The sequence below is a fragment of the Falco peregrinus genome, chromosome 19, assembly GCF_023634155.1.
Source record: "Falco peregrinus isolate bFalPer1 chromosome 19, bFalPer1.pri, whole genome shotgun sequence".
NCBI lineage: Eukaryota > Metazoa > Chordata > Aves > Falconiformes > Falconidae > Falco > Falco peregrinus.
In genome coordinates this window covers 5,379,712-5,402,941 of record NC_073740.1, presented here as the reverse complement: position 1 = coordinate 5,402,941, position 23,230 = coordinate 5,379,712, and the positions used below count along the sequence as shown (strand labels likewise).

The 23,230-nt window shown below is 56.2% G+C and overlaps 2 protein-coding genes across 8 annotated transcripts; one reads left to right on the top strand and one right to left on the bottom strand.

Annotated features, from left to right (window-relative positions):
• The first annotated feature begins 688 nt into the window (after positions 1-688).
• PIAS3 (protein inhibitor of activated STAT 3) lies at positions 689-20,830 on the top strand. 7 transcript variants are annotated; one of them, XM_055791898.1, is made up of 16 exons: positions 816-833; positions 2,083-2,140; positions 2,258-3,448; positions 5,481-5,946; positions 9,684-9,768; positions 10,514-10,564; positions 12,876-12,966; positions 14,457-14,591; positions 14,778-14,883; positions 15,478-15,551; positions 16,063-16,223; positions 16,689-16,825; positions 17,271-17,442; positions 17,887-18,020; positions 18,848-18,885; positions 19,122-19,544. In XM_055791898.1, exons 3-16 carry the CDS (start codon positions 3,389-3,391, stop codon positions 19,122-19,124), a joined length of 1,713 nt encoding a protein of 570 aa, XP_055647873.1. In that variant the 5' UTR covers positions 816-833; positions 2,083-2,140; positions 2,258-3,388; the 3' UTR covers positions 19,125-19,544. The 7 variants fall into 7 exon arrangements, with proteins under 7 accessions (XP_055647874.1, XP_055647872.1, XP_055647871.1 ...); XM_055791893.1 differs by having other exon boundaries at positions 817-833; positions 19,406-20,830; XM_055791895.1 differs by having other exon boundaries at positions 819-833; positions 3,022-3,448; positions 19,406-20,830.
• Positions 20,831-21,323: 493 nt separating this feature from the next.
• On the bottom strand, positions 21,324-23,136 carry NUDT17 (nudix hydrolase 17). The gene is made up of 8 exons (XM_055791900.1): positions 23,001-23,136; positions 22,597-22,719; positions 22,337-22,520; positions 22,236-22,261; positions 22,062-22,154; positions 21,809-21,907; positions 21,598-21,734; positions 21,324-21,513 (listed from the first exon to the last, which is right to left on the bottom strand). Exons 1-8 carry the CDS (start codon positions 23,082-23,084, stop codon positions 21,339-21,341), a joined length of 921 nt encoding a protein of 306 aa, XP_055647875.1. The 5' UTR covers positions 23,085-23,136; the 3' UTR covers positions 21,324-21,338.
• Positions 23,137-23,230: the final 94 nt, after the last annotated feature.

The following is a 23,230-nucleotide window of genomic DNA, read 5'->3' as shown; positions in this document are numbered from 1 at the left end:
CCTGGGGGTGGATGGGGAGATGGGGGGGACACTCCAGGAGGGCTCGCAGCACCCACTGCGCCCCGCAGCCAGTCCTGCGCCCCAGCTCCAGACTGGGAGGGCTACTGGGCACACCTCAGGCCAGGACCTGCCCCATACTGGACCATAGAGCCCCAGCCCCACAGTGGACCAGTTCCATAGAGCCCCCGCCCCATGGAACCCCATACTGGACCAGCCCCCACACGGGGCCCGTCCCCGTACTGGACCAGTTCCACACAGCCCCAGACCCATGGAACCCCATACTGGACCAGTCCCTACACGGGGCCTGTCCCCATACTGGACCAGTTCCATGCAGCCCCAGACCCATGGAACCCCACATTGGACCAGTCCCCACACTGGACCAGTTCCCTATAGCCCCCGCCCTATAAAGCCCCATACTGGCCCAGTTCCACATAGCCCCAGCCCCGTTACTGGCCCAGTTCCCCATGGACCCCGGCCCCACGGGGCCCCCAGGACACCCACCGCCCCCCGCGCAGCCCCGCCCCTCCCGTCCCGGCGGGCGGGGCTCGGGGAGCGGGCGGGGCTCGGGGAGCGGGCGGGGCGCAGGGAGGGGCGGGGCGCAGGGAGGGGCGGGGCGCGGGGGAGCGGGGCGGGGCGCGGGGAGCGGGCGGGGCGCGGGGAGCGGGCGGGGCGCAGGGAGGGGCGGGGCGCAGGGAGCGGCGGGCGCGGAGTTGCGCGACGCTCCCTGGCCGGGCCGCGCCCCCAGCCGGCCCCGCGCGCGGGGCGCGCACTTTACCTCGGCCCCTGCGCGGCGGCCGCCATGTCCCAAGATGGCGGAGGCGGCGGAGCTGAAGGTGCGGCGGGGGCTGGGGGCGGCCTGGGGGGAGTGAGCAGCCTGGGGGGAGTGAGCAGCGCGGGGCTGGGGGCTGTGGGCATCGGGGGGCTGGGGCGAGTCGGTGTGGCACAGTGGGAGCTGAGGGGGCTGTAGGGATGGGGCCAGGTGGTGTGGGGCTGAGGGGGCCTGTGGAGCTGAGGGGGCTGTGGGGAAGGGGCCAGGCGGTGTGGGGTGGGGGGAGCTGAGGGGGCTGTGGGGAAGGGGCCCCAGGCAGTGTGGGGCTGAGGGGGCTGTGGGGAAGGGGCCCCAGGCAGTGTGGGGCTGAGGGGGCTGTGGGGAAGGGGCCCCAGGCAGTGTGGGGCTGAGGGGGGCTGTGGGGAAGGGGCCCCAGGCAGTGTGGGGCTGAGGGGGCTGTGGGGAAGGGGCCCCAGGCAGTGTGGGGCTGAGGGGGCTGTGGGGAAGGGGCCCCAGGCAGTGTGGGGCTGAGGGGGCTGTGGGGAAGGGGGCCCCAGGCAGTGTGGGGCTGAGGGGGCTGTGGGGAAGGGGCCCCAGGCAGTGTGGGGCTGAGGGGGCTGTGGGGACGGCGAGTGGCACCACTGGGCTGAGGGGATTGTGTGGGGCTGGCGATCAGCAGCCTGTGGCTGAAGGGGTGGGGGAGGCTGCAGGGATGTGTGGGGGCTGGGGGACTCTGCAGTGGGCCCAAGGTGGGGTGTGGGGCAGAGGACGTTTGGGAGACAGACAGGGAGACCCGCGGGGCGGCAGAGCCAGGGCTTTGGGCTCTGTGGGGCAGCGGTGGCTGAAGGGGGGCGGTGGGGACAGCCGCTGTGGGGGTGCGCAGGGGGCTGAGAGGAGCCGTGGGGTCCTGGCTCGGGGGCTGAGCCGTGGGGGGAAGGCGCAGGGACCACCGGGGCGCAGGGGCCGTTGGGGGGTGCCGGGCTCCGGTCCTTGGTGCACGGAGCGGTGGATGAAGCTGTCGCCTGCGGCAGTGAGCCCGGTGGGCTCCTCCGTGAGAGGAGGGAGCCCGGAGACCCTGGGGGGCTTCGGAAGCGCAGAGCTGTGGAGAAGAGAAGTAGAAACCCGAAGGAAGGGGGAGAACCAAGAGCCGGCAGGTCCGGAGCCCTGGAGGATGCCGGGGGGCAGGCAGGGGGGCAGCTTGGGGGGCAGGCGGGCGGAGGGAGCAGAGAGCGTGTAACATGGTAGTGCTGCACCAGTGCTCACAGCTGGATGGGGTTTCATCTCCCTCCACTCTCTTTTTCTCGTTTCTTCAGGAGTCAGAGTGTGTCACCACCTTTGCCCACCAGACTGTGGAATATGAAATTGCCCCTGGTAACTAATTCCAAAGCTGAATTTTTTTTTCTTTTTTTTTCTTTTTTCTTTTTTTTTTTTTTTTTTTTTTTCCTCCTCCCTCTCCTTGTTGGCAATTTAATATTTTTCCCCCCACAGGCTGGAATATAGGTCTTAGCTGGCTGAAGGGGCCTCGGAGTCCTGCCTCCTTCCTTCCCCGTGCTGGGAACAGTAAGGCATTTGGGAACCGGCACCTTTTTGGCAGCCAGCCACAGCAAGGACATAATTCCCTGGAGTAATACTTGCCCATAATCTTTCCAGCAGTGCCCCCATCCAAGTTTTTGATACGGCTTCATGGCGTGATCTTTCTCCCTCCCCTAAAACTCGAACCCAACTACGACGGGAGCCCTATCAAGTAGCAAAACATTAACGATATTAGTGGAGAAATTGGATCCGGTGATTGGGTGACTTGGGACCATGCAGAAGTCGAGCTCTGGCAGTCCTGCAATTTGGGGATGTAGTTTAGCAAACGGTAAAGCTGAGCACGACCCAGGCCGAAGCGTCTAATCCTTTCTGCTCTGTTTGCTCTGCGGATAAACCCCGGCAGAGGAGTCCTGGGTTCAGACTAGGTGTAGCTTAGCGCGCAGGTCCACGTCTCTGGGGTTTGGCCCCCCCCGGGCGCCAGCCCTTTCGGTGGAGCTTGGTGTGATATGGGGCTTCTCCAGTTTAGTTTTGAATCTCTTGTTCCCTTTCCCTCTTGTTCCCTCTCCCCTAACCCCCTTTCTGGTTTCCTCACCAGGAGTTTGTTTAAGCTTTTTACCATCTGTGTCTCATTCTACAAGCAAGGCGAGCTAGTTGAAAATGAAATGATTTCTCCTTATAAAGCCCGTACTTGGCTTAAGACGCTTTCCTTTATTTAAAAGACCAGACGGTGGGTCCCCTGGAAAGAGAAGAGGTTTGTGGACGTGCCTTGTTCAACAGCGGCACGATCGGACTCGAGCTTGCTGCGGATCCAGCCGCTCCCCAGGCCTCAGGTGCCCTCTGAGAGCTCTCGATTGCCTTCTCTTATGGCAACAAAGAGAGTTTTTTCCGCTGCTTTGATACTCTGAGCAGTAATCGGAGAGGCTCCGGGTGTAGATAAGAGTCCACAGCTGCTGCAGCGGTGGTGACACAGCCATCCTATGTCACGGGTGTGAGTGTTTTTTAACGATAAATGTGAATCTCGTGCTGGTGAGCCATGCTACACTAATCTCCTGCCGGTTGAAGGACTCTGGAGGATTTGTAGGCGGAATGGATGTGGGAAGAGGTCGGTTCCTTCGCAGTGATTGTGGCAGAAGGGGAGGGGAGTTGGTAAGAGGAACATTTGATAAATGTGCATCCCTAATGTATCTTTTCTGGGAGGTGTTTAAATCGGGCACTGTCAAAGTTGAGAGACCCCAGGTCAAGCTTTTTCCTCTTAAATGACAGTTTTCCTGCTTCTAAAAGATTCTCCTGGCTCCAAAAAGGGAGGGGGGAAAAAAGTTATTCATTGTTTTCTTGACTGTATCACCCAGCAAAGGTAACAGCCAAACCCACAGGACCTTACAGGGCTTTTTCTACACAAAACCTTACCCGGACGCTGCGTCTGTTCTGCATCAGGGACCACATGGCACTTTTTGTAACGGCAGAGCTGGCTTTGATAGCTTTACCAAATACTTTCCTTTGGGGTTTTTTTTTTTTTCCTTTTCTCCCCGGAAAGCAGAACATCTGCCACATTGTCCTTTTGGGATGCCGTGTTTTTGGTGCGGGGGTAACACAATCCCAGTGCAGCGAACTAAACCACCTTCAGGCCTCTCAGTGCGTAGACCAGAATCAATTAACTCCTGAGCTTGACCTGTGGATTAGGGAGGTGTGCCTCTTAATTCGGCACATTTGATTCGGGACACTCTTAATTCGGTTTATAAGTGACTCTGAAGAACTTGGGCTGTAAGGTGTAAAGGCGAGCTGTTCCTGTCAGCTGTTTTGGAAGGAAAAACAACTCCGTTGGGTTTCAGAATTGATTTGAAAGCAAAATACGCCTCCTGTTAAACAGATGAAGTTTCAGCTTTTAGTTTGCATTTCTTTTATGGAAGGGATTGCAGGTTTTTGGCATTTTTGAACTGACAGAAGCCAACCTTTCCCTTTCCCCCTGGTGCTTCGCTGCAGCTGGTTGAAGCCCCTCCGTGGAACCGAAATCATGGAATTAAACCCCACAGTGTTGTAACTAACCTGAGAGCAGTTCTACTACTGCTGAATTTTGGGAGCTTAAAGAGAAAAGCCTTTCTAGATGCAGAGTGGTGGTGAAACTCAGGTGTGCCTTTTCTTATTCAAAAGGGAGAGTGCTGGGATTTGCTCCATCCCAGGTTTAACCCTTTTTTACTTGCGTGAAAGAAAAGATTGTGCTAGAATATGTACATATACATACACACGTAAGTACGTGTGCTTCCGTAGCACTCTGTCACCTCATGGGTGTTTCTGCTTGACTAATTCTGAAATCATATTGCCAGCTTGGGAGAAGGATGATTTTGTGAACGAGTGTGAGGTGGAGCCGAGTTTCTAGATCTGCTACTAACTTCCCTGGTGTGACTGTGGAGAGGTCTCCGAGACCCTTTTTATTTTTCCTCCTGTGAAATGGGAATAATTCTGTGTTTTTTTTCCTCTTGGAGCATCTTTCAGCTTAACCCTGTCGGGCTTGTTGGGCTCGTGGTGAGAATCAGCAGGTCGCTGTTGGGGAGGCAGGTTGTTCAATGATGCCAGCCTAGGTATAGACTTGGTGCCTGATGTATATTTTTCCTTAATTGCAGCCTTTCTCGTTAATGACCGATGTGTGTTTTCAGAGTTGATGTCTGCTGCGTCTGCTTAGAGAAACGGGGCATTCCCAAAGTAGATTTTTGAAAGAAAAGGATAAAAGCAACAGCTGCAGACCCCTGCAGTCACGCTGGGGCTCGGCCTCTCTAAGTCAGCCCAAAGGGGGTTTAAAGTCAGAGCTTTAAAGCTGGAGAGGTAGAAAAACTTTAGTTTAAAAGTCCTTGTTGACCCTACAAGGACTTGTCAGTGTTTATCTGAAGGGAAGGTGATGTAACAGCCGTTTGGGTATCAGGAACTGCTCGGACATCCACTGATTCAGGAAGTTGGTTTTTTTTGTTGGGTTTTTTTTTTTTTGCATTTCCGGATGCAAACAAAGTATCTAAAATTAAAACCCAAGCCACATACTTACAAGTTCCTGATGACAAAGGGGACCCTCAAACTTGACAGTGTCTCTTTCAAGGCCTCCCACCATCTTCCTTAGTGAACCCGTGGCTTGTTTTTGGGTTGGGTCTGCTCGCACGGCAGTTGTAATGGTGGTTGTGTTATTTTCTTGCAGCATATGGTTATGAGCTTTAGGGTATCAGAGTTACAAGTTCTCTTGGGCTTTGCTGGAAGGAACAAAAGTGGAAGGAAGCACGAACTTCTCACCAAGGCGTTACAGCTGCTGAAATCTGGCTGCAGCCCGGCTGTCCAGATGAAAATTAAAGAACTGTACCGGCGGCGGTTCCCAAGGAAGATCTTAACCCCTTCGGACTTGTCAATGCTCCACATTCAGGCAGGACAGCTGCCCTCGGCCACCGCGCTGACGCAGGGCACGGTGTGTCACCTGCCCTATGACCACAGCTCCACCGCTGCCGCCGTGCCAGCGGCTCTGCTGCCTCCCGTGCCCGTCCTGGGGCCCAAGCATGAGACGGACGTTCAGCATTTATCACCACCCATCCATCCTGTCCATCCTGATGTCAAGATGAAGAGGCTGCCCTTCTACGACGTTTATGATGAGTTGATAAAACCCACCACGTTAGGTACGTTTGAAAATGCTCATCCTCTAGTTCTTTGGAGGCTCCTTTTGTTTGCTGGGGTGGAGGAACTGGAGCTAGAGGCCGTGCAGCAGAACAGGGGTGGCGTGAGGAGCGGTGGGGCGAGCCTGCTGGGCTGCTTTCCGTCGGTGCGGGCTCAGAAGGACGGTATCCAGATGAACGTGGGATTTCATAGAGTCGTAGAATGGTTTGGGTGGGGAAGGACCCTAAAGACCACCCAGCGCCCCCCATGCCCTGGGCTGGGACACCTCCTGCTACAGCGGGTGCTCAGAGCCCCGTCCCGCTTGAACTGGAGTGTCCCCAGGGACGGGGCACCCACCGGGACGGGGCACCCACCGCCTCTCCGGGCAGCCCCTGCCGGGGTCCCACCACCCTCGGCGCAACAAATTCCTTCTTCACCCCCAGCCTGAATCTCCCCTTTTCAGTTCGAACCTCCCCTTCGTCCTGTCGCTGCAGACGCTGCTGAAAAGTCCGTCCCCATCCTTCTGAGAAGCGCTGGAAGACCGGGATAAGGTCCCCCCGGAGCCCCCTCCTCTCCAGGCTGAGCCCCCAGCCTGGCCGCGCAGCAGAGGGGCTCCAGCCCTTGGGTCGTTTGAATGGATAATTCCCAGCTCCCAACTGGCCAGGAATGGAAGCTTTTACTTGCTTGTCGGTCTCGTACCACATCTGTGTGCATGAAAAAGGCTGTTTCTTTCCCAGCTGACACCTTTTCTGTTAAGTTTATATCGGTTTTGGATTATTTACTGCTCTCACCTGAGAGTTTTCTTTACCTTCTGAACTGTGAAGCTTCCTCTGCCCTGTTAGCATTTGGGTCCTGATCCCGAGAGAGTAAAAACTTGGTTCAGCTGGCGTGGGCTCAAATCGGCGAATGCCAGGAGAATTAATTATGAAAAGTGGTTTATTATTTTTGCAAAGAATCAGTGTTACAACCTCCAGCAAAATCCTCTGCCGCCTTTCAGTCTTCATTCTGCCTTAATTATTAACAAAACCTGTGGTCTTAAAATCTTCCAATATATAAAATTAAGGAGCTGGTTTATGCTTGAAGGCTGCAAACGTGACAAGCGGTCAGCTCTTGTGTTGATGAGAAAACTTGACATGGGGCAGGAGGTAAACGAGGATCTTATTTAAGAACAGAAACAGGGTGTTTCTCGACGCGATGCGGAGGCCGAGCCCGCCGGTGCTTCCCCATTTGTAAAAGGGGGAAAAGAAAATGCTGGGTTTTGGCTAATTCCAGGGAATTTGTGTGTTCGTTGAAATTAACATGCTGGTGGGGAGAGGTACAGTTAGCCCGGTAATTGCTGGTGGGTTTGGAAGGGCTGCGGCACTTGGGGTGACGGGAGCCCGCGAAGAAGGGAGGGTTATTCTGGTTTTTAGAAGAAGTTGTATTTTTACTTCAGCTTGAGCCTTTCTGGCCTCTTCAGGCTAGATCCACCCATCTTAGGCCTTTTAAATGGTTTTCGCTTGGATTCGGGGTTGTTTTTCTTTCATATAAACATAGTAATGTTTGCTAAGGAGGAGATAAGTTGTGTCTGTACTGCAACCAAAACCCCTGCGCTTTTTGGGGGGTTTGGTTTTGTTGCTGTTTTGCTAAAAATTGCCTTTTCTTAGGTTTGGCTTTGCCCAGTCTCTCTGACAACCTGTGGTTAAGCGTCTTCCCTGAAATGGGATACTCGCCTTGCAAAAGAAATGAATTTTTAATTTTGTTGGGTTTTTTTTCCTCTCCCTTGATAAAACTCTGGTACTTGTGTGCTGTTGCTTGAACTTGGAAGAGTGGTTTTTTTTTTTTACGCAATTCCTCGGGGATTACAGGCTTTTGCTTCTATTTTTGGCTTCTGGTGGTTTGCATCTTTCTCCTCCCTTGAGCTGCGGAAATGTCCCCTTCCCATTCTTTTGTTTTAGTTGGTTGGGGCAGTTTTGTTCTGAGCATCCAGATATGAAGGTCGTGGTAGCAGAAAGATGCCAGCAATAAGCAATGTGTGGGAAAGAAGAATGAAGGCAGGGCTGGAGAGGGTGATGATGGGTGAGGACAGTGACACGGGGGGTTAAAGATGACGCCTCCTGGTCCCTCCGTGCTCTGCTGCAAGCGAGGAAGATCCAGGCTTTGGCTTTCCTGCTCCCCATCCCGTACCAAGCTCTAGCTGTGTTATCTCAGAGACATCTGTGGGTGTTTCTGGGCTGGACGAAGGCTGCTGACAAAGCAGTAACACTGGTCATAAACTGGTTGTAAGATGGGAGTTGGTTGTTGGTTGTAACTGGAGGCAGCAGAGGAGAAACTGCAGGTAGGAGTTAGCGCTGCTTTGGCACCCAACAGCTTTAACCCGGCTCGGTTCGCAGCAGAATCGGGATCTGATTTTGTCATCGCGGAGTGAAAGGCTCAGAAAGTCCCAAGATGGTCAAAATTCCTCTGAATTTTTCTGCTCGGGTCTGCCAGCCTGTTGCTGCTGCCGGGGAAGATCTGGCAGGTCATCTGCCAGGAAACTCAGGGCCTTGCATTCCTGGCATTCCTCAGCTGCAGGAGGCTGGAGAAGCAAAACCCCTCACCCCGCTGAGGAATCCGTGCTTGAATTTGCTTTTTGGAGGCCAGCAGAAGGGTGCCCCTCTCCAGAGGCAGGTGGCGCAGAGGGTGAAGCAAACCTCTGCGGGTCTGTAGTTGCCTCGGATGGTCAAGCTCGTTACCAAACTCCCTGAAATAAATAAAGGGCCAAAATGTGGGATTTACACCAACTCATGCCACTGTGGTAACATCCTTGGCTTCGTTTTCTCTTGACCCAGGGATGCTCCACGTCCCAGAGAGCACCGGTGGGAGCTGCCGCTGCTCAGGACCTCTCCTGACGGGTGTAAAAATGAGTGCAAAGAGGCCAAATCGGCATTTTGCAGATTAATGTTGGCTTGCAACATCGGTGGCCTTCATTCTGGGCTACCAGTGCTTTGCAATATATTAATAAAATAGCTCATGGTGGTTGTTGTGAGGGAGGCAGAGACCTGCCAGTTTTACCGAGGGGGAAGCTCAGGCGTGAAAGAAGAAGTAACTTGGTTAAGGTCAGGGTGAGAGGGGGGGAAATCCTGGCTCCTTTTTACATGTATCTTGCAGCAAATGTTTTCACCGAGCTCGCCACTAACCCTAGCGTGAAATCCTTGCTTCTCCCGTGGTGTGGGTTTTTGACGTGTGTTTATTCTTAATCCAGGGCACGGCTGGTTTTCTCTGAATTCACCGTGACTCTGTCCGTGTGCCCGAGGAGAATCTGGCAATGCCTGATGATTGTTCATCAACTATTTATTCCATAACCACAGTAATTATTATAATTTCTAGGGCGGTGGATGACCTCTGGCGTTCCCGTAGCTCCACGTTTGTTCTCGCTCTCCCCGGCCTGCCTGCTCTTGCTGGACTCGGGAGGCTGCTGCAGACTCCGGGGAGCGAGAGGGTGGGTTTCCCGAGGGCCTCACGGTTTGCTGTCTCTGCGAGCCACCTTACATCCCAGCCCTCCGTTCTCCTTGTAAATAAAACGACGGAAACGGAACGTCACCTGGAAAGACAGACCTGAAGCTCGGTTACGTGCTCAGGGGCTTGGAGGGCCCCTGCGTGGGAATGGCAGTTAATTTTGATGACTAATTGCTTTCTGCTTTCTGTGGATGCTGTCCTTTTCTTTATTAGGAGCCTTGGTGCCTTCGAGGGTAAGAATGACTTGGTAATGATTTAATTTGTCTTAAATTATCTTCTTCAGCCTCAACGAACAGTCAGCGGTTTGAAGAAGCTCACTTCACCTTTGCTCTAACCCCCCAGCAAGTTCAGCAGATCCTCACCTCCCGGTAAGCGGAACGGTGGCTTTCGGGGTCCTGTGCAGGCGCGTGTGGCTGCTTCCCGGCTGTGGCTGCGTGTTCTTCCCTGGCGGAGCGGGAAGGGGAGTCAGGAGGGAAAACAGGCAGGGTTTGGGTGAGTGAGCCCGGCAGGCGAGGAGCTCAGGGCAGTAAGAGTAGGAGGAAGGACTGAATTTGAAACAATTTTGTGGTTCTCCGCTCCAGCGTGGTACGTTAGGATAAAATGCCAAGTTGAGTGTAAAAAGGGGAGTTCCTTGATGTCAGCGATGCTGTGCTGCTCACAGCCATTGAGGACCTGCCTAAAAGCCTGCGGAGCGGAATTCTTGTACGAAAGAAAGAAAAGAGAGCAACTGGGACAAAACCTGCTAGTCCATCCCAAAATGTAGGCCTGCCCTCCACTTGTGCCTGCAAACACAATCGTTTGTTTGCCTTGGTGAGCCTGTCGCTGGCATTCTATTCTTAGAACTCAGCAGCAGGACGAAGCTTTGAGGTTGATTTTCTCCCTTTTCCCACTGCACTCTCTTCTGTTTGATGGGCTTTTGCTTTACGTCCTTGTGGGGGAGTGTTGCCCGCGAGTCCAGACAGGTGTGACCTGTTCTTCCAATTCAGCTGCACTAGTTTTGTTCGTAACACAACTACCATGTATTGATACCCATACCGCTTAATAAAGTGTTAGGCTGTTGTAGTTCCCTCTTAAGCGCTGCTGACGGTGTTAAGACCCTCTTTTCTGTTGCAGAGATATCTTACCGGGCGCCAAATGTGATTACACTATACAGGTGCAATTAAGGTAATGTCTTTTTGATGAATGCATTAAGTCCTGTTCCCTGAGCTAGTGCGTTGGTATTAATTTGTCCTCAATTTTGATGACTCATGCTTTGAGCACTTGATTTGCTTTGAAATTGCATGTCGATTTGCTCGGAGGAAGATTTTAAACGTTCGGTGCTGCGCTCGGAGCGCGAGTTTCTGTAGGGGAGCACGCCTCTGATGCTGTGCAGCAGCGAGGGTCCTTCTGAACTCGGCGAGGCTGAGCTCTCTCTCTGGGTGATGCTTTGTTGGCACAGGCGATGTGGCCTCACAAATGGTTGGGTTTTTTTTTCCATTTGAAGTGTGCAAAACTGAAAAAGATTAGATTTTGCTACACCTACAGAGAGCTCGCTGCTTTCTCATCTCGGTTTTAATTATTTGCCTTTTTGCAGATGCGTTGCAAAAGGCGGAGTAAGACGCAAAAACTACGTGACCTTAAAATTTGAACGTTTTTTAATGCTTGTGAAAATGCAAGACATGTTGGAGAGTGTGAGTAGAAAAATATTTGAAAGTGCTTCGTGAATTCCCCTCCGCTGCTCGCGGTCAGTACTGGGGTGGTTATTTAAGTGCCTACCCACACTGTCCTGCCGTGCTGAATAGGAACCGAGGAGGCTCTTGCCCAACGTTCAGCCCTGGGCAGCGTTACAGAACGTTAAATTTTATTATCAGGGGTTTGAACAAGAGAGCAAAGAGACAAGAGGATCACTGCTGTACTCTCAGGAAAAAAAGGGATGAGGTGTTTAGGGCTTTGGTACCTGGAAGCCTGAAGAGAAGTGGTTGTTTGAAACGGAAGACTTTTGATTTAATTCAAAAAAGAGCCTCTCTGTTTTCAGGAGGGCATTCTGTATGAATTATGATTCCGTGACGGTGTCTGTCTGATTTGGGGCTTTACAGTGGCAGTTTTCCTGCTGTGTCCATCTGTTCCGCTGTCGCGCGCGGAGCTGGCAGAGCGAGGCGTACGGGCAGCCTGTTCCCTGGGATGCACCAGGAGGCGGATGCTGGGAACGTCTCTGCTGTAGCACAGGAGCACCGCCGGTGTGTTTGAGGGACCAGTTTCAGCGTATCTGCTCCTTGCTGTCTGTGGGGGAGGAAACAGAGGTTACCAAAGAGCCCGTCGGTGTTTTCCAGGAAGCTTTCAGGAGTCTCCTGGGGTGTCCAGGGGCCATCCCTTCTCTTGGAGAAGCGAATCCTTGTTCAGTGAACTTCAGCGCAGGAGTTAAAAGATGATGGTGACACCATCTCTTCTCTCCTGCTGATGTGCTTCAGCAGACATGGTGTACTCATGTTCCCAAGCAAGAAAAAGATTAACTCTCAATTTTATTCTTTGTTTTATTTGGCAAGCAGAGCCAGGTTAAAGAACAATAAGATCAGATCTATTTATTTTTTGAGAACATTGGTGGTGTGGCTCTGCAGCAGCGTGACGTGCCAGGGCTTGATCTCATCGCTCCAAAAAGCCGGCCAAGGTCCCGGCTGACTCACGGCTGCGTGGCAGGGCTGCAGTTTCGGCGTGGGGAGCCGTCCCTGGCGGGGCACCCTCCTTTGAGAGCAAACAGAGCGCACGGCCGCCTGCTCAAAGGGATTGGGGTCTGATCCGGAGCCTGGTCTGGGTTGCTGGCGCTGACATCTTTACGATGGGGAAGGCAACGGTGGGATATCAAGTGGTGGCAGATGAGCCTTGAGAGAGGCCCAGGCAGTAACCAGGCCTGCTGCGAGATGCACTTTGGGTCAAATGCAACTTTTTACTTCCTCGGGTGCTTTTCTTGGGTAACTTGATGTAGTTCCTTCCATCTCGGAGGGCTGCAGAATCTGCACCCAAAGCTGGGTTAAGCCATCCGCCGCGACGCTGCTGCTGTGGGAATTGTATCGGGGTGGCCGGAGCGGGTCCTGAACGGCACCCGGGTTAGCTGCCCGCAGCGCTCGAACCCGCAGCTCGGTTTGTGGCACTCTGGGAATGAGGTTAAGGCTGGAGAAAGACACTTTGCCTTTGGAACCGCGGTTCTGGATAGCTTAGGTTGTCACCCGGGCTGAAGGAAACGAGCCTCGCCCCGCGCACTTCGCAGCACGCACGTTAGCCGTCGTTTGAAACCGCTGGCGTTTTTCTGTCTTGGTTCTCGTCTCGCTTTTGCCGCAGGGAGGGTTTGAAACGCCTGTAGGGCTCTTCATCTGCTTCTGTGTTTTCCAGCCATTGATCTGTTCTGCTTGGAAAATGTTTTTCCCTTTTTCAAGGGAAGTTTGGCTGCCGGTTCTTGCGAGTGTCACCACTCACTTGCCAGTTTCTCCCTCCTGCTTCTTAGGTTTTGCTTGTGTGAAACCAGCTGTCCCCAAGAAGATTACTTCCCTCCTAATTTATTTGTCAAGGTCAATGGAAAACTCTGTCCCCTGCCTGTGAGTAAATCTTATTTCTTCTTAATATGTTGTAGACTGAAGTCCGGCCTTTTGCACAGCTGCAGCTCCCAGTGAGTGCAGTGGGAATGTATTTTTCCGGAGATTAAAGACTGAAGAATGGTGTGGTTAGTGCAAAACTGATTTCGTGTGACAGGGCTGTGGATTGGTGATGAAAGCTGCTTTTTGCTTCAAGGAGCGTGGCCCTGAAGTAAGAATATGCAAGCTTTGGGCCCGATTTATTTATCGTTTTGTAACAAGCAGATTCAGTCTCATTTTTCATGAGAAACTTATCAATAAAAATCTGAGATTAACGGAATAATGGCACTGCCTTTACTTTATGGCATTGCAGGAGAGACCTGGATGCTCCAGTCAAAGCTGGGGTCCTTTGGGCTGGGTTATGCGTAAAAATAGAATCAGAAGTGGTGCCCGCCTCAGTTTACAGCCCAAAAAGGGCTGCGATTCCGTGTCGCACCTAGGAAAGGTACCCGAGGTTTGGCAGTCGGGCCGGCTCCCTGTCAGCTGTCCCACGCTGGCTTTGCTCCGCTCTCGCTGGCACCGCTGGCAATCAAACCTGCAGAACAGCTAACCCTCTGCCTGAATCGCTCCCTTAATATTTTTAGCCATTATTCAGTTTGTGCCTCAGATATTCTGTCTGGTTTATGGCCCAGATGATTAGTAACCTGCTTTAATAAATAAATAAATAAATAAATAAAAAATTTAAAAAAGAGGCCGTTTCTGGCCCTGTGGGGTGGCAAGAGGGAAGCGCATGTGAGATGCAAGATGGCTGCAGGGTTCCCCCCAGCTTCTGCTCACGGATAAGGTTTCTTGCCTTCAGTTGGATGAGTCATCCGCAGCTGAGAAGCTGTTCGCAGCACAGCAGCTCAACGGGAAACGCTTTTTGGGGTTTACTTCTGCTTAAACTGCGGCGGGGTGGCTGCTGAATCAGTCTCAAGCTGCCCGCTCTGACAGAGCGATGAAAAAAGGGGGGGTGTAAATCTCCCTGAATTACAGGGAAAGCACTCTTGGGCTGAGTAACGGGATGGGTTTCTAATCAAGTTGGAATGTGGATATAATGAAGCAAAAAATGAGATGAACATGAGCTTTGTCACGGGAGGTAATTTTTTAGCTTCCCAGGCTCGCTGAACTGGGTGGGATTTGGTTTTTAATTCAATGCCATTTGTGCATGCAACACATCCCGGACTGACAGCTCTCTGTGCAGAGAGGTTCAGCTAAACGACGGGATGGATCCCAGAGCGTGCTCGTCAGCATAAGGATATTAGGGGGACCCTTTAGTCTTAACTTCTTGACGCTGAGGAGCAGCAGCGTGCCGCTTTGAGATTCGTAGAGAAATTCTCATGTGAGCTCTGAGGTGTGACGGGAAATGTCTGCAGAAGGTAACCGTGAAGAAATGGGGCTTGTAGATTTTTGTACGTGGCCTTATGCCTCAGAGAGAATTTCTTTTATGCCAGGTAATCTTTCTTTCTGTGCAGGGTTATCTCCCGCCCACAAAGAACGGCGCAGAGCCGAAACGACCCAGCCGCCCCGTCAACATCACTCCGTTGGCGCGGCTTTCAGCCACCGTCCCGAACACGATCGTCGTGAACTGGTCCTCGGAGTTTGGCAGGGTGAGGGAGGTGGAAGTTGTTTCCCCGTTTGCTGCTGTTCCTTCGCCACCGGGTCGTTGGCAGCCTCGGGTCTGCAGGGCAGAACTGAGGGCGCTTTTGCTGTAGCGCCGAGCTGTGCGGAGGGGGAGAGCCCTCCTTGCCGCTGGGATTTGCTGGGTCTGAGCAGTGCCAACTTCTTTTCAACAGAACTACTCCCTGTCGGTGTACCTGGTGAAGCAGCTGACGTCGGTAACACTGCTACAGAAACTGAGAGCCAAGGGCATCCGAAATCCGGACCATTCCCGAGCCCTGAGTAAGTGTCCCGTAGCTCTGAGCTGGTCCTGTGCCGCGTCTGGGGAGACGGAGCAGGTCTGAATTAGTGCGCGTGGGCAGCGCGGGTCCTCCTGTGCACCCCTCTCACCCTGGCCCGTTGGTGAGCACCTGACGGGATGGGAAGGACCCCGGATGACGGATTGTTTCCCAGCGATGCCGTCTGACAAGGCTCTGAATCAAACTGTTCTCCAGGTCGCTGCCCGTACCCCGTTGTGATATTACCGGAGCGTTTGTTCCGTGAGCAGCAGTGGGAGTGACGCTGCTGCCGCTTCGGTTGCACGCTGTTTCCCCGTGACCACCCGTTTCCCCCGTGCTGTCGTTTTACAGACAGGCTGTAAAGTCTTTTAAATCAGGGGTGTCTCTTGGTGCTGCACGTATGGTGCGGCCAAGGCGACTTGCTGGAGCTGTTAACCTCGTAAATAGTGATAATGTCTGCTGCCGTAAGCGTTACCTGCCTGTAATTGGGATAAGTGTCGTGGTGCAAGCTATAAATCATGTCTGTGCGTATTTCTGCGTGTAAAAGGAGGAGGGTGTTGACAGGAGACCTTTTTTTTTTCTCCTCCTCTTCTTTCAGTCAAAGAAAAACTAACAGCTGATCCCGACAGCGAGATAGCTACAACGAGCTTACGCGTTTCCCTGATGTGTCCAGTAGGTTCCTATATTTTCATTCATTTTTCTGGGACAGGCCTCTGCTTCCTGCTTTCCCTTCCCGTTGCGGTTGAGCGCTTTGGAGCGAGACGAGAGCTAATGCTGCTGCAGCCCTGCTTGTGTTGAGAAATCAGCTTTGGGTTCTAAATAAAAGCAGAGCCGCTCGCTTTGGTGCGTTACAAAAATCGCCGCGGTGGTTGGCCCAAACTGCCTAGCCAAAAAATGTCTTCTGTTGACCCGCTCCTTGTGTTTCACCATGGCTGTTAGTATGCGTTCGAGGTGGAAGCGAGCTTAAAAACACAACCAAAAGGCAAAAATGCCCTCAGGAAAGCTTGTTTTCTTTTTGCGTGGTAATTCTTTGTTGCTGTTTCCTTTTGCCTCTTGTTGAACGTGCTAGAGAGCTGGGCAGGGGAGAGAAGGGAATGCACGGGGCTAACACCGCTGGCTTTACCTGGCACCACAAGAGGTGGCTTGTACAAACCCAACTTCGTTTCTTCTCCCTTGCCCCCAGCTGGGGAAGATGAGGCTGATTGTGCCCTGCCGAGCCATCACGTGCACCCACCTCCAGTGCTTCGACGCAGCGCTCTACCTTCAAATGAATGAGAAGAAACCCACGTGGACTTGTCCCGTGTGTGACAAGAAAGCCCCGTACGACAGCCTGATAATCGACGGGTGAGCTGAGCAGGCTTCTTACGCGGCCTTTTAGCCTGGATAATACTTCCCTTATCCTCTGATGCTAGCAGATATAGGCAAGTTACAGCCCTGAATAACTTAAAAATCTGATTGTTCGTTCCCTGAACTGCTTTGATGCCAATCTGGAGAGATTTCTCCCAAAGAACAAGAAGCCTCTGTCAAAATCTTGGCTTCCTTGCTGGCAGCCTCTGCAGAGGCAGTAGTGAGGGAACCTGCTCACCAGGGTTTGAACAGAGCCCCCCTGTGTACGCCAAACAGCCCGTCATCGAACTGAACTCGCAGGTGATGCTGGCACAGGTTTTAGAACAGCAATTCCTCGTAGCCCTGGTACCCATCTCCTCAGGACCGTCAGTCCCGTGTCGCGTGTGCCGGCCCACGTGCGTGTATTCGTACGGGAGTCCCTGCAGGGGTTTGCTCTCCCCAGCTTCTGCTCTCTTCCGACAGGTTGTTCATGGAGATCCTGAACTCCTGCACCGACTGCGATGAGATCCAGTTCATGGAGGACGGCTCCTGGTGTCCCATGAAGCCCAAGAAGGAGAGCCAGGAGGTGTGCCAGACGGCTGCGTTCAGTGGGATCGAGGGTATGGGAGCTTTGGTCACCCACTTGGGGTTTTTTTGGTGGGTTTTGGGGGTTTTTTTCCAAAGCAACATATACACTTACAATTTTTACATTGACAACACAACACTGGGAGCGTTTCGGATCCCGTCTGGGAGCTGGTATTTGGGATCACGCTGCAATACTGGGAGCGTGATGGGCACTTAGCACGGTCCTGTGGAGTAAGTGCTAGGAAAAACAAGAAAAAAGTGCAGGTCCCTCTTGAAACTGCAGCAACAATTCCAGGTGGGCTGGGAGACCCGGCTGCGAGCGTGGGGATGATGCTTCTGCTCTGGGATGGGGTGTGGATTTGCCACGAGCCGTTTGGAAGTCCCGAGTGTCTCACGGGGTTGTAGCGCTTGTAGAGGCGGCGGTGTTTTGCTCGCCTCCGCTTCAGCAGCTGAAGCCGGTTGCTGGCTTTTTCTCTGCAGCCGCCTCCCTCTACACCGTCAGCTCCGAGGGCAGGAGCTCGTCAGAGGGCAAAAAACCGGTGGAGGTTATTGATCTCACCCTGGACAGCTCGTCGGATGAGGAGGAGCCGCCTGCCAAGAAGCCGTGCCCGCTCCCCAGCGTGGCTCTGCCGCCCGCGGCCAGGCCCAAGGGGTAAGGCAGCAGGGACCGGACCCCCTGCTCCACTGGGCTTCGGCTTGCTTCCTTCCCGTCGGCTTGCTTCCTTCCCGTCGGCTTGCTTCCTTCCCGTCGGCTTGCTTCCTTCCCGTCGGCTTGCTTCCTTCCCGTCGGCTTGCTTCCTTCCCGTCGGCTTGCTTCCTTCCCGTCGCGAACGCCGGAGCCGTCGCAGTAACTGGATCCGAGCTCTGGGACGGGAAGCGCTGCTGCTGCTTGGCTGGTCACCTCACCTCGCTGCCCTGGCACGGGGGAGGACGGGGGGAGCTTGTCTTTGCCGTACGTGTGGTAGCATTGGGGGGGGGGGGGGTTCCTTTTTTTATTTTTCCTGACCCCCTGTTTTTTCTGATCAGTGATGGAATTTTCCCCTCGGGCGCTGTTCTGCTTTTGTCGCATGCTCATGGCGTCTCTGTTCTGTTCCAGGGTGTTAAGTGTCGACCACCCGCCAGCTTCCGTCCTTCGGAGTCCTCCCACGGCAGCTCTCGGCAGCGAGTATCTCTCCAGCCTCCCCATTCCCGACTACCATCCTTCCTACCAGGTGCCCTCAGAGCTTCAAGGTAAGAGCAAAGCCCCAGGCAGCAGTTACCAGTACACCCAGCTGTACCAGTTTACCAGACTAAGGAGCTGGCCATAACGCCCGGCACCCTGGTCCCCTCTTCAGCCGAGCTTTGGAGGCCTTTGGGTTGCTCATGCGCTGCTCTGTCCTGCCCTGGCAGCTCCTGCAGACCAGAGCCCGTATTCCCGAGCGACAAGAGTTCGCTGGCCTGACACAAGAGGGAAGGAAACTTCTAGAGTCCCTCGTTCCTGGGGCAGGGCCCCCAAGAGACTGCTCGAGGGGCCTGCAGTGAGATAGTCACCGGCAGAACAGCTTGAAATCTGGTTTTTCGGAGCCTGGGGGTAGGAAGGAGCCAGGTTTTGGCTGTTGGTGGGTCCCAGGGCCACCAAGGTCTCGCGCTGTGGCTTCCTTTTGGGGGACCTGGCCGTGCCCGGCGACGCGGGTGGCGCAGAGGGAAGCAGGCTCAGGTCAAGGCTCTGGTCAAGACCCTTTTTGCAGCGTGGTTCGGTGTCGCCAGCCCCCCGGCGCTGTGCTGGTGCAGCCCTCTGCGGGGCTGCTGAGCTCCGCTGGAACCGGGCTGCGGTGCCAGGCGCCGCGACAGCTCCGGAGAGGTGACGTTTCATTCGCCCTGGGCGGTTCCATCGCTGAGGCCACGCGCTGGGTCGCGGAGGGGTCGTAGGAACGGAGCTGGGGCTGACCGTGTCGTGATATCTAGTACTTGGGTCAGTGTGGTAGCACCGTTGGGCTCCCCTTCCTGCCAGAAGTTTATTTACCATCAAGAGATTTGTTTTTCCCCTTTTTATTTTTCCTCTTTTTATTTTTTTTTAGGTCTGGATTTGTTTTCCTTCCTCCAAAGTGAAAATCAGGTAAGCTTAGGGCTTGGCGTGCGTTTGTTTGTTTGTTTTTGCTTTTGTTTTCTCCTTGCCATATCTGCAGACCGGCAAACACATCCCTCTTCACTCCTCCAACCTTCCTCCTTCCTCCTCCATCCTCTTCCTCTGTGAGAACGGTGTAGGAGGCAGGGAGGGTGCCAGCTCTGCGGTTCCGCGGGCAGCACCCGACACGGCGGGGAGACACGTTGCGCCCCTCTCTTCTTCCACAGTAGCCGCTCCCCTGAGCCTGCCGTGCTGGGCCACGGCTCCCGCTTCTCTCTCGCTGCTGGGCTTTGCTCCCCGCTGCCGCCGCCCTCCCCTCTCGAGCCCACCTTGTGCTGACGGTTCAGATCTTGGGAATCTGGTACATGTCGTGGGGAGCTGCAGGAGCGATCCCGGCGCGACCTGTCCTCCCCGTGGGCGCGTGCCCCGTCCGAAGGGCTGCCTGGGACGCCGGGGCCGGAGGTTTTTGTGGATACCGCGAGCCGATGCTGTTTGTTCCTTTGCTCGGCAGCACTACAGCCCTTCCGTGATCACCTCCCTGGATGAGCAGGATGCGCTCGGCCATTTCTTCCAGTACAGAGGCACGTCTGGCCACTTCATAAACATGAGCCCCCTGGCCCCCGTGATGGCAGGCTCCCACGGCGCGGTCAGCCCGGCCGGCGGCCGCATCAGCAGCATCGTCTCCACCAGCGCGCTGCGGGAGAGCCACGGGCACAACGGGACGATAAGTAGCAGCGCGGCGCTCCCGGGCTGCAGGCCAGACATCATTTCCCTGGACTGAGGCCACGCCGGTGGCTGTTCCTCCCTCTGCCAGGGCGGGAGCCCAGGGCGCTTTTCCAGCCTTCGGGAATGGTTCCCTGTCCGGGGCTGGAAGGATCCGACCAGGAACCCTTCGGGTGACCCCCCCCCCCCCCCCCCCGCCGCTGTCACCAGTGCCCCCAGGCCTTGTGCCGGCGGTTTCCAGTCCTTCCGCGGTAGGAAGGATGCGTCCCACGGCCGTAGCTGTGCGCACAGCACGCTCCCGAGCTCCGTGGGATGTCGGCTGGCGAGCGCCCGTCTCCGAGGGTCAGCCAAACCCCCTGACTTTTAAAGAAGTATTTTTAAACTATTTGTTAGGGTTCTGCTCCAGCGGTCAAAGAGCTGAGGAGGAGAATTCTGCCGCAGGAGCAGCTCCCGCTTCCCCAGGGCAGCCCGTCCTGCACTTGCACCCCCCCCGCCCCCCCTGGGGCCCCTGAGCGAGGCTGGCGCTGCCTCCCGAGCCCCGACTGGAAATTATTCCTCATTTTTAATGGGAGGCGGCAGCAGGGGGATGAGCAGGGACGAGCAACCCGGGAGGGAGGCGCGGCGGCTGCCCTGACCACGCTGCTGCCTCCCTCCCACCCATCTTTTTAGTGCTGTCACAGTTGTAATTACAGTGTATTTAAAGGAAAAAAAAAAAAAACAACCCCAAACTAATTTTTCCCCCTTTTAAATATTCCCAGCCAGACCTGTACAGAGAACAAATAGATGATCTATATTTTCAGTTGCAGCTTTTGTACATACAAAACTCCAAAGAGCTCCCCATTCCTGTACCTACGCGAGGACTAAATGAAGGTTGCGTCCAGAGGTGACGACGCATCATCCGCTGCACAAATTATTTATGTATTTAAATGTATATCTTAGTTTGTAACCTCTACAGCGATATACCCACTGCTTGGGCTTGCTCCCGTGGCCGACCTCGTCTCTCAATTCTGGTGGTGCAGCGCGAGGTATCACATGTAGCATTTTTTTTTTAGCACTTTTTTTTTTTTTTTTTTTTTTTAATAACTGCTCCTTCCCTGGAATTCAATGCGGTGCCCGGGCCGGGGGAGCAGCGCACAGCATCCTGCTTGGACGATTTATTTCTTGTATCGTACGCGCGGTGAGTATTTCAATGCAATAAAAGTGTTAAATCCTTGAGCTGGGTTAAATCGCCGCCCGGACCACTGGTGCGAGGAGCTGGGGGGACGAGGGGGTGCGCGGGGACCTCAGCCTGGTACCCCCCCCCCCGGCTCCGCCCCCCCTGAGGGGGGTCTTGGAGTTTTGGAACATCGGCATTTCTGAAATCCCCCACAGGAAGGGGGGTTCCCAACACCACCCGCTCAGGTCAGCCCCCTCCGCTAACTCTGCTCTGCTCTCCCTGGAGCCCAGCCCCCTCTTGGAGCAGCAGGATGCGGCCACCGTGGGACCCCGCTCCCCCGGCAAGCACGGTGGCTCCGCTCTGGGTACTGCCAGGCTGTCACCCCCTTTTACGGACCCGGCACCGCGCGAGCTTGGCTGGGGCACGTGCCCTGCTCAGCGCCCATCCTGCCCCCTCCTCACCCTCCCCGGGGCTGGCAGCGGGGGCCGTGCCCACCCATCCCGCTCCCCCCCCTCGCTTCCCCACCCCCCTCCCACACGGACTCCAGTCCCCGTGGGCAGTGACTTTATTCCCTGCGTGGCGCTGCCCTCGGGCCCGGGGGCTCCAGCCAGCGCTGAAGAGCGAACTTGGTGCCGGTGCTGACGCGCTCCACGTCCTCCCCGTGGGCTGGGGCCACGCGCAGGAGCGTGGCGGTGGGGAGCTGGGTGCTGCGGGCACTGCCGTCGCGCAGCTCCGTGATGCTGAGGGAAGGAAGGCGGTAGGGACACGGGGTCTGGGGGGGGCTCTGCGCCCCGTTTCTTGCAGCCCCCCGGGTGTGTCCTCACCTGATGGTGGCCGGCAGCGTGTCGGGGACGCTTCCCACGCTGTCTGCTCCGTCCTCGGTGGCTGCGATGGCCTCTAGGATGGGGGGCTCCAGCCAGGCGTAGGCGCTCACCTCACTCTCGCTGGGACGCATCCTGGCCTGGACCCCCGAGGCTCAGGCACGGAGCCCCCCCGGCGGTCCCCAGCCCCCACCCCCGGTTGGGTGCTGCTCACCTCCAGCTGCTCGTGGGGCTCGGCGGAGAGCAGCAGCAGGTAGGTGACGATGTGGTGGCGGCGCGGCAGCCCCCGGCTCAGCATGGGCGGGTAGATGGACTGGGGGAACATGGGCAGCGTGCTGGGACCCTGGGGCCGGTCCCGTGGGGAGTGGGGAACGTGTCAGCCAGGTGCCGCCACCCCCACCCATGGGTGCTGGGTGCTATGGGGGCGGGGGGCCGGTGCTGAGCCCCCCAGCCCAGCAGGGTGTTACCTCCCAGAGGCCGAGCATCCTCCAGGAGAAGGTCCCCGCGTCCAGGCGCAGCCCCGTCTCCTCCTCCAGCTCCCGCAGCCCCACGTCCAGCAGCTGCGGCCGAGGAGAAATGGGGGGTGGGGGTAGGTCAGAGTGCACCAGCCCCCCAACACCCCCTCCTGCCTGTCCCCTCACCTCCTCATCCGGCTCCACGTGCCCACCTGCGAGGAGGGGACAGAGGGTTAGGGGCACCCCAAAGCGATTGCCCCCCCACCCCCTGCTGCGGCTGGACTCACCGGGCGGCACCCAGACGTTGGGGAAGATGCTGAGGGTGCTGGCGCGGCGCGTGAGCAGGATGCGGCCGGTGCTGGCCTGCAGCAGCACCGCCACCCCCGCGGCCACCCCCCGGCCCCGCAGCTCGGCGGGGGGGCTCAGCTCCGGCCGCTGCCCCAGGCACTTGGCGGGGCAGAAGGAGGGTCTCTGCGGGGGAGACGTGTGAGAGGAAGGGGGGGGCACTGGGGGGGGGCACCCAGGGGTGCGCTGGCCCCTCACCCACCTTGAGGAGGGTGGTGGTGGAGCCGGGGAAGGCCACGTCGGAGATGAGGAAGCGGCCGCCATCCAGCCCGCAGGTCACCACAGCCGCGTCCTCGTGTGCGGCGCAGAAGGTGCCGGTGACGCTCTGTGGGGGGGGGCGGCGTGGCCTGTGCCATGGCACCGCGATGGCCACCACGATGGCCAGTACCGTGGCACCGCCATGGCCACCGGCGTGGCACAGGAACCCCCTGCGGCAGCAGCCAGGTGTGTGCACAACCCCCACCCCCAGGTGTCTGTGCACTCTTGCACCCCCCTTGCACACTCACACCCCCTGCCGTGCCCCTCCCGCCCGGTGCAGGCTTTGCACGCCCAGCGCGCCCCCCTCACTGCCCGCCCCCCCCCCCGCCCCCCCTTTGCCCCCGGTACCTGCCCGAAGGCCGCGGGCCGCCCTGCGCCGCGCCCCGCCCCGCCCCGCCGCACGTGCACCAGCACGCGCGCCAGCCCCGCCATGGGCGCTCCGGGGGGGCGTGGCCCCACGGGGCGGGGGGTGTGGCCCCACTGGGAGGGTGTGTGGCCCCACTGGGGGCGTGGCTTCATCGCGGGGGGGGGGAGCGCGCCCCCTGCCGACGGCAGCGCGCACAGCGACGCCTACAGGC

What these genes read in the sequence shown, in the direction of transcription:
- PIAS3 (XM_055791893.1), top strand. Translation starts at nt 3,389, where the DNA reads ATGGATGTGGGAAGAGGTCGGTTCCTTCGCAGTGATTGTGGCAGAAGG. An exon ending in GCAGAAGGGGAGGGGAGTTG is followed by an intron (nt 3,449 to 5,480) that starts GTAAGAGGAACA and finishes ATTTTCTTGCAG; the next exon opens with CATATGGTTATGAGCTTTAG. An exon ending in CCCGCGGCCAGGCCCAAGGG is followed by an intron (nt 17,443 to 17,886) that starts GTAAGGCAGCAG and finishes GTTCTGTTCCAG; the next exon opens with GGTGTTAAGTGTCGACCACC.
- NUDT17 (XM_055791900.1), bottom strand. Translation starts at nt 23,084, where the DNA reads ATGGCGGGGCTGGCGCGCGTGCTGGTGCACGTGCGGCGGGGCGGGGCG. An exon ending in CAACGTCTGGGTGCCGCCCG is followed by an intron (nt 22,262 to 22,336) that starts GTGAGTCCAGCC and finishes CCCTCCTCGCAG; the next exon opens with GTGGGCACGTGGAGCCGGAT. An exon ending in ACGCTGCCGGCCACCATCAG is followed by an intron (nt 21,514 to 21,597) that starts GTGAGGACACAC and finishes TCCTTCCCTCAG; the next exon opens with CATCACGGAGCTGCGCGACG.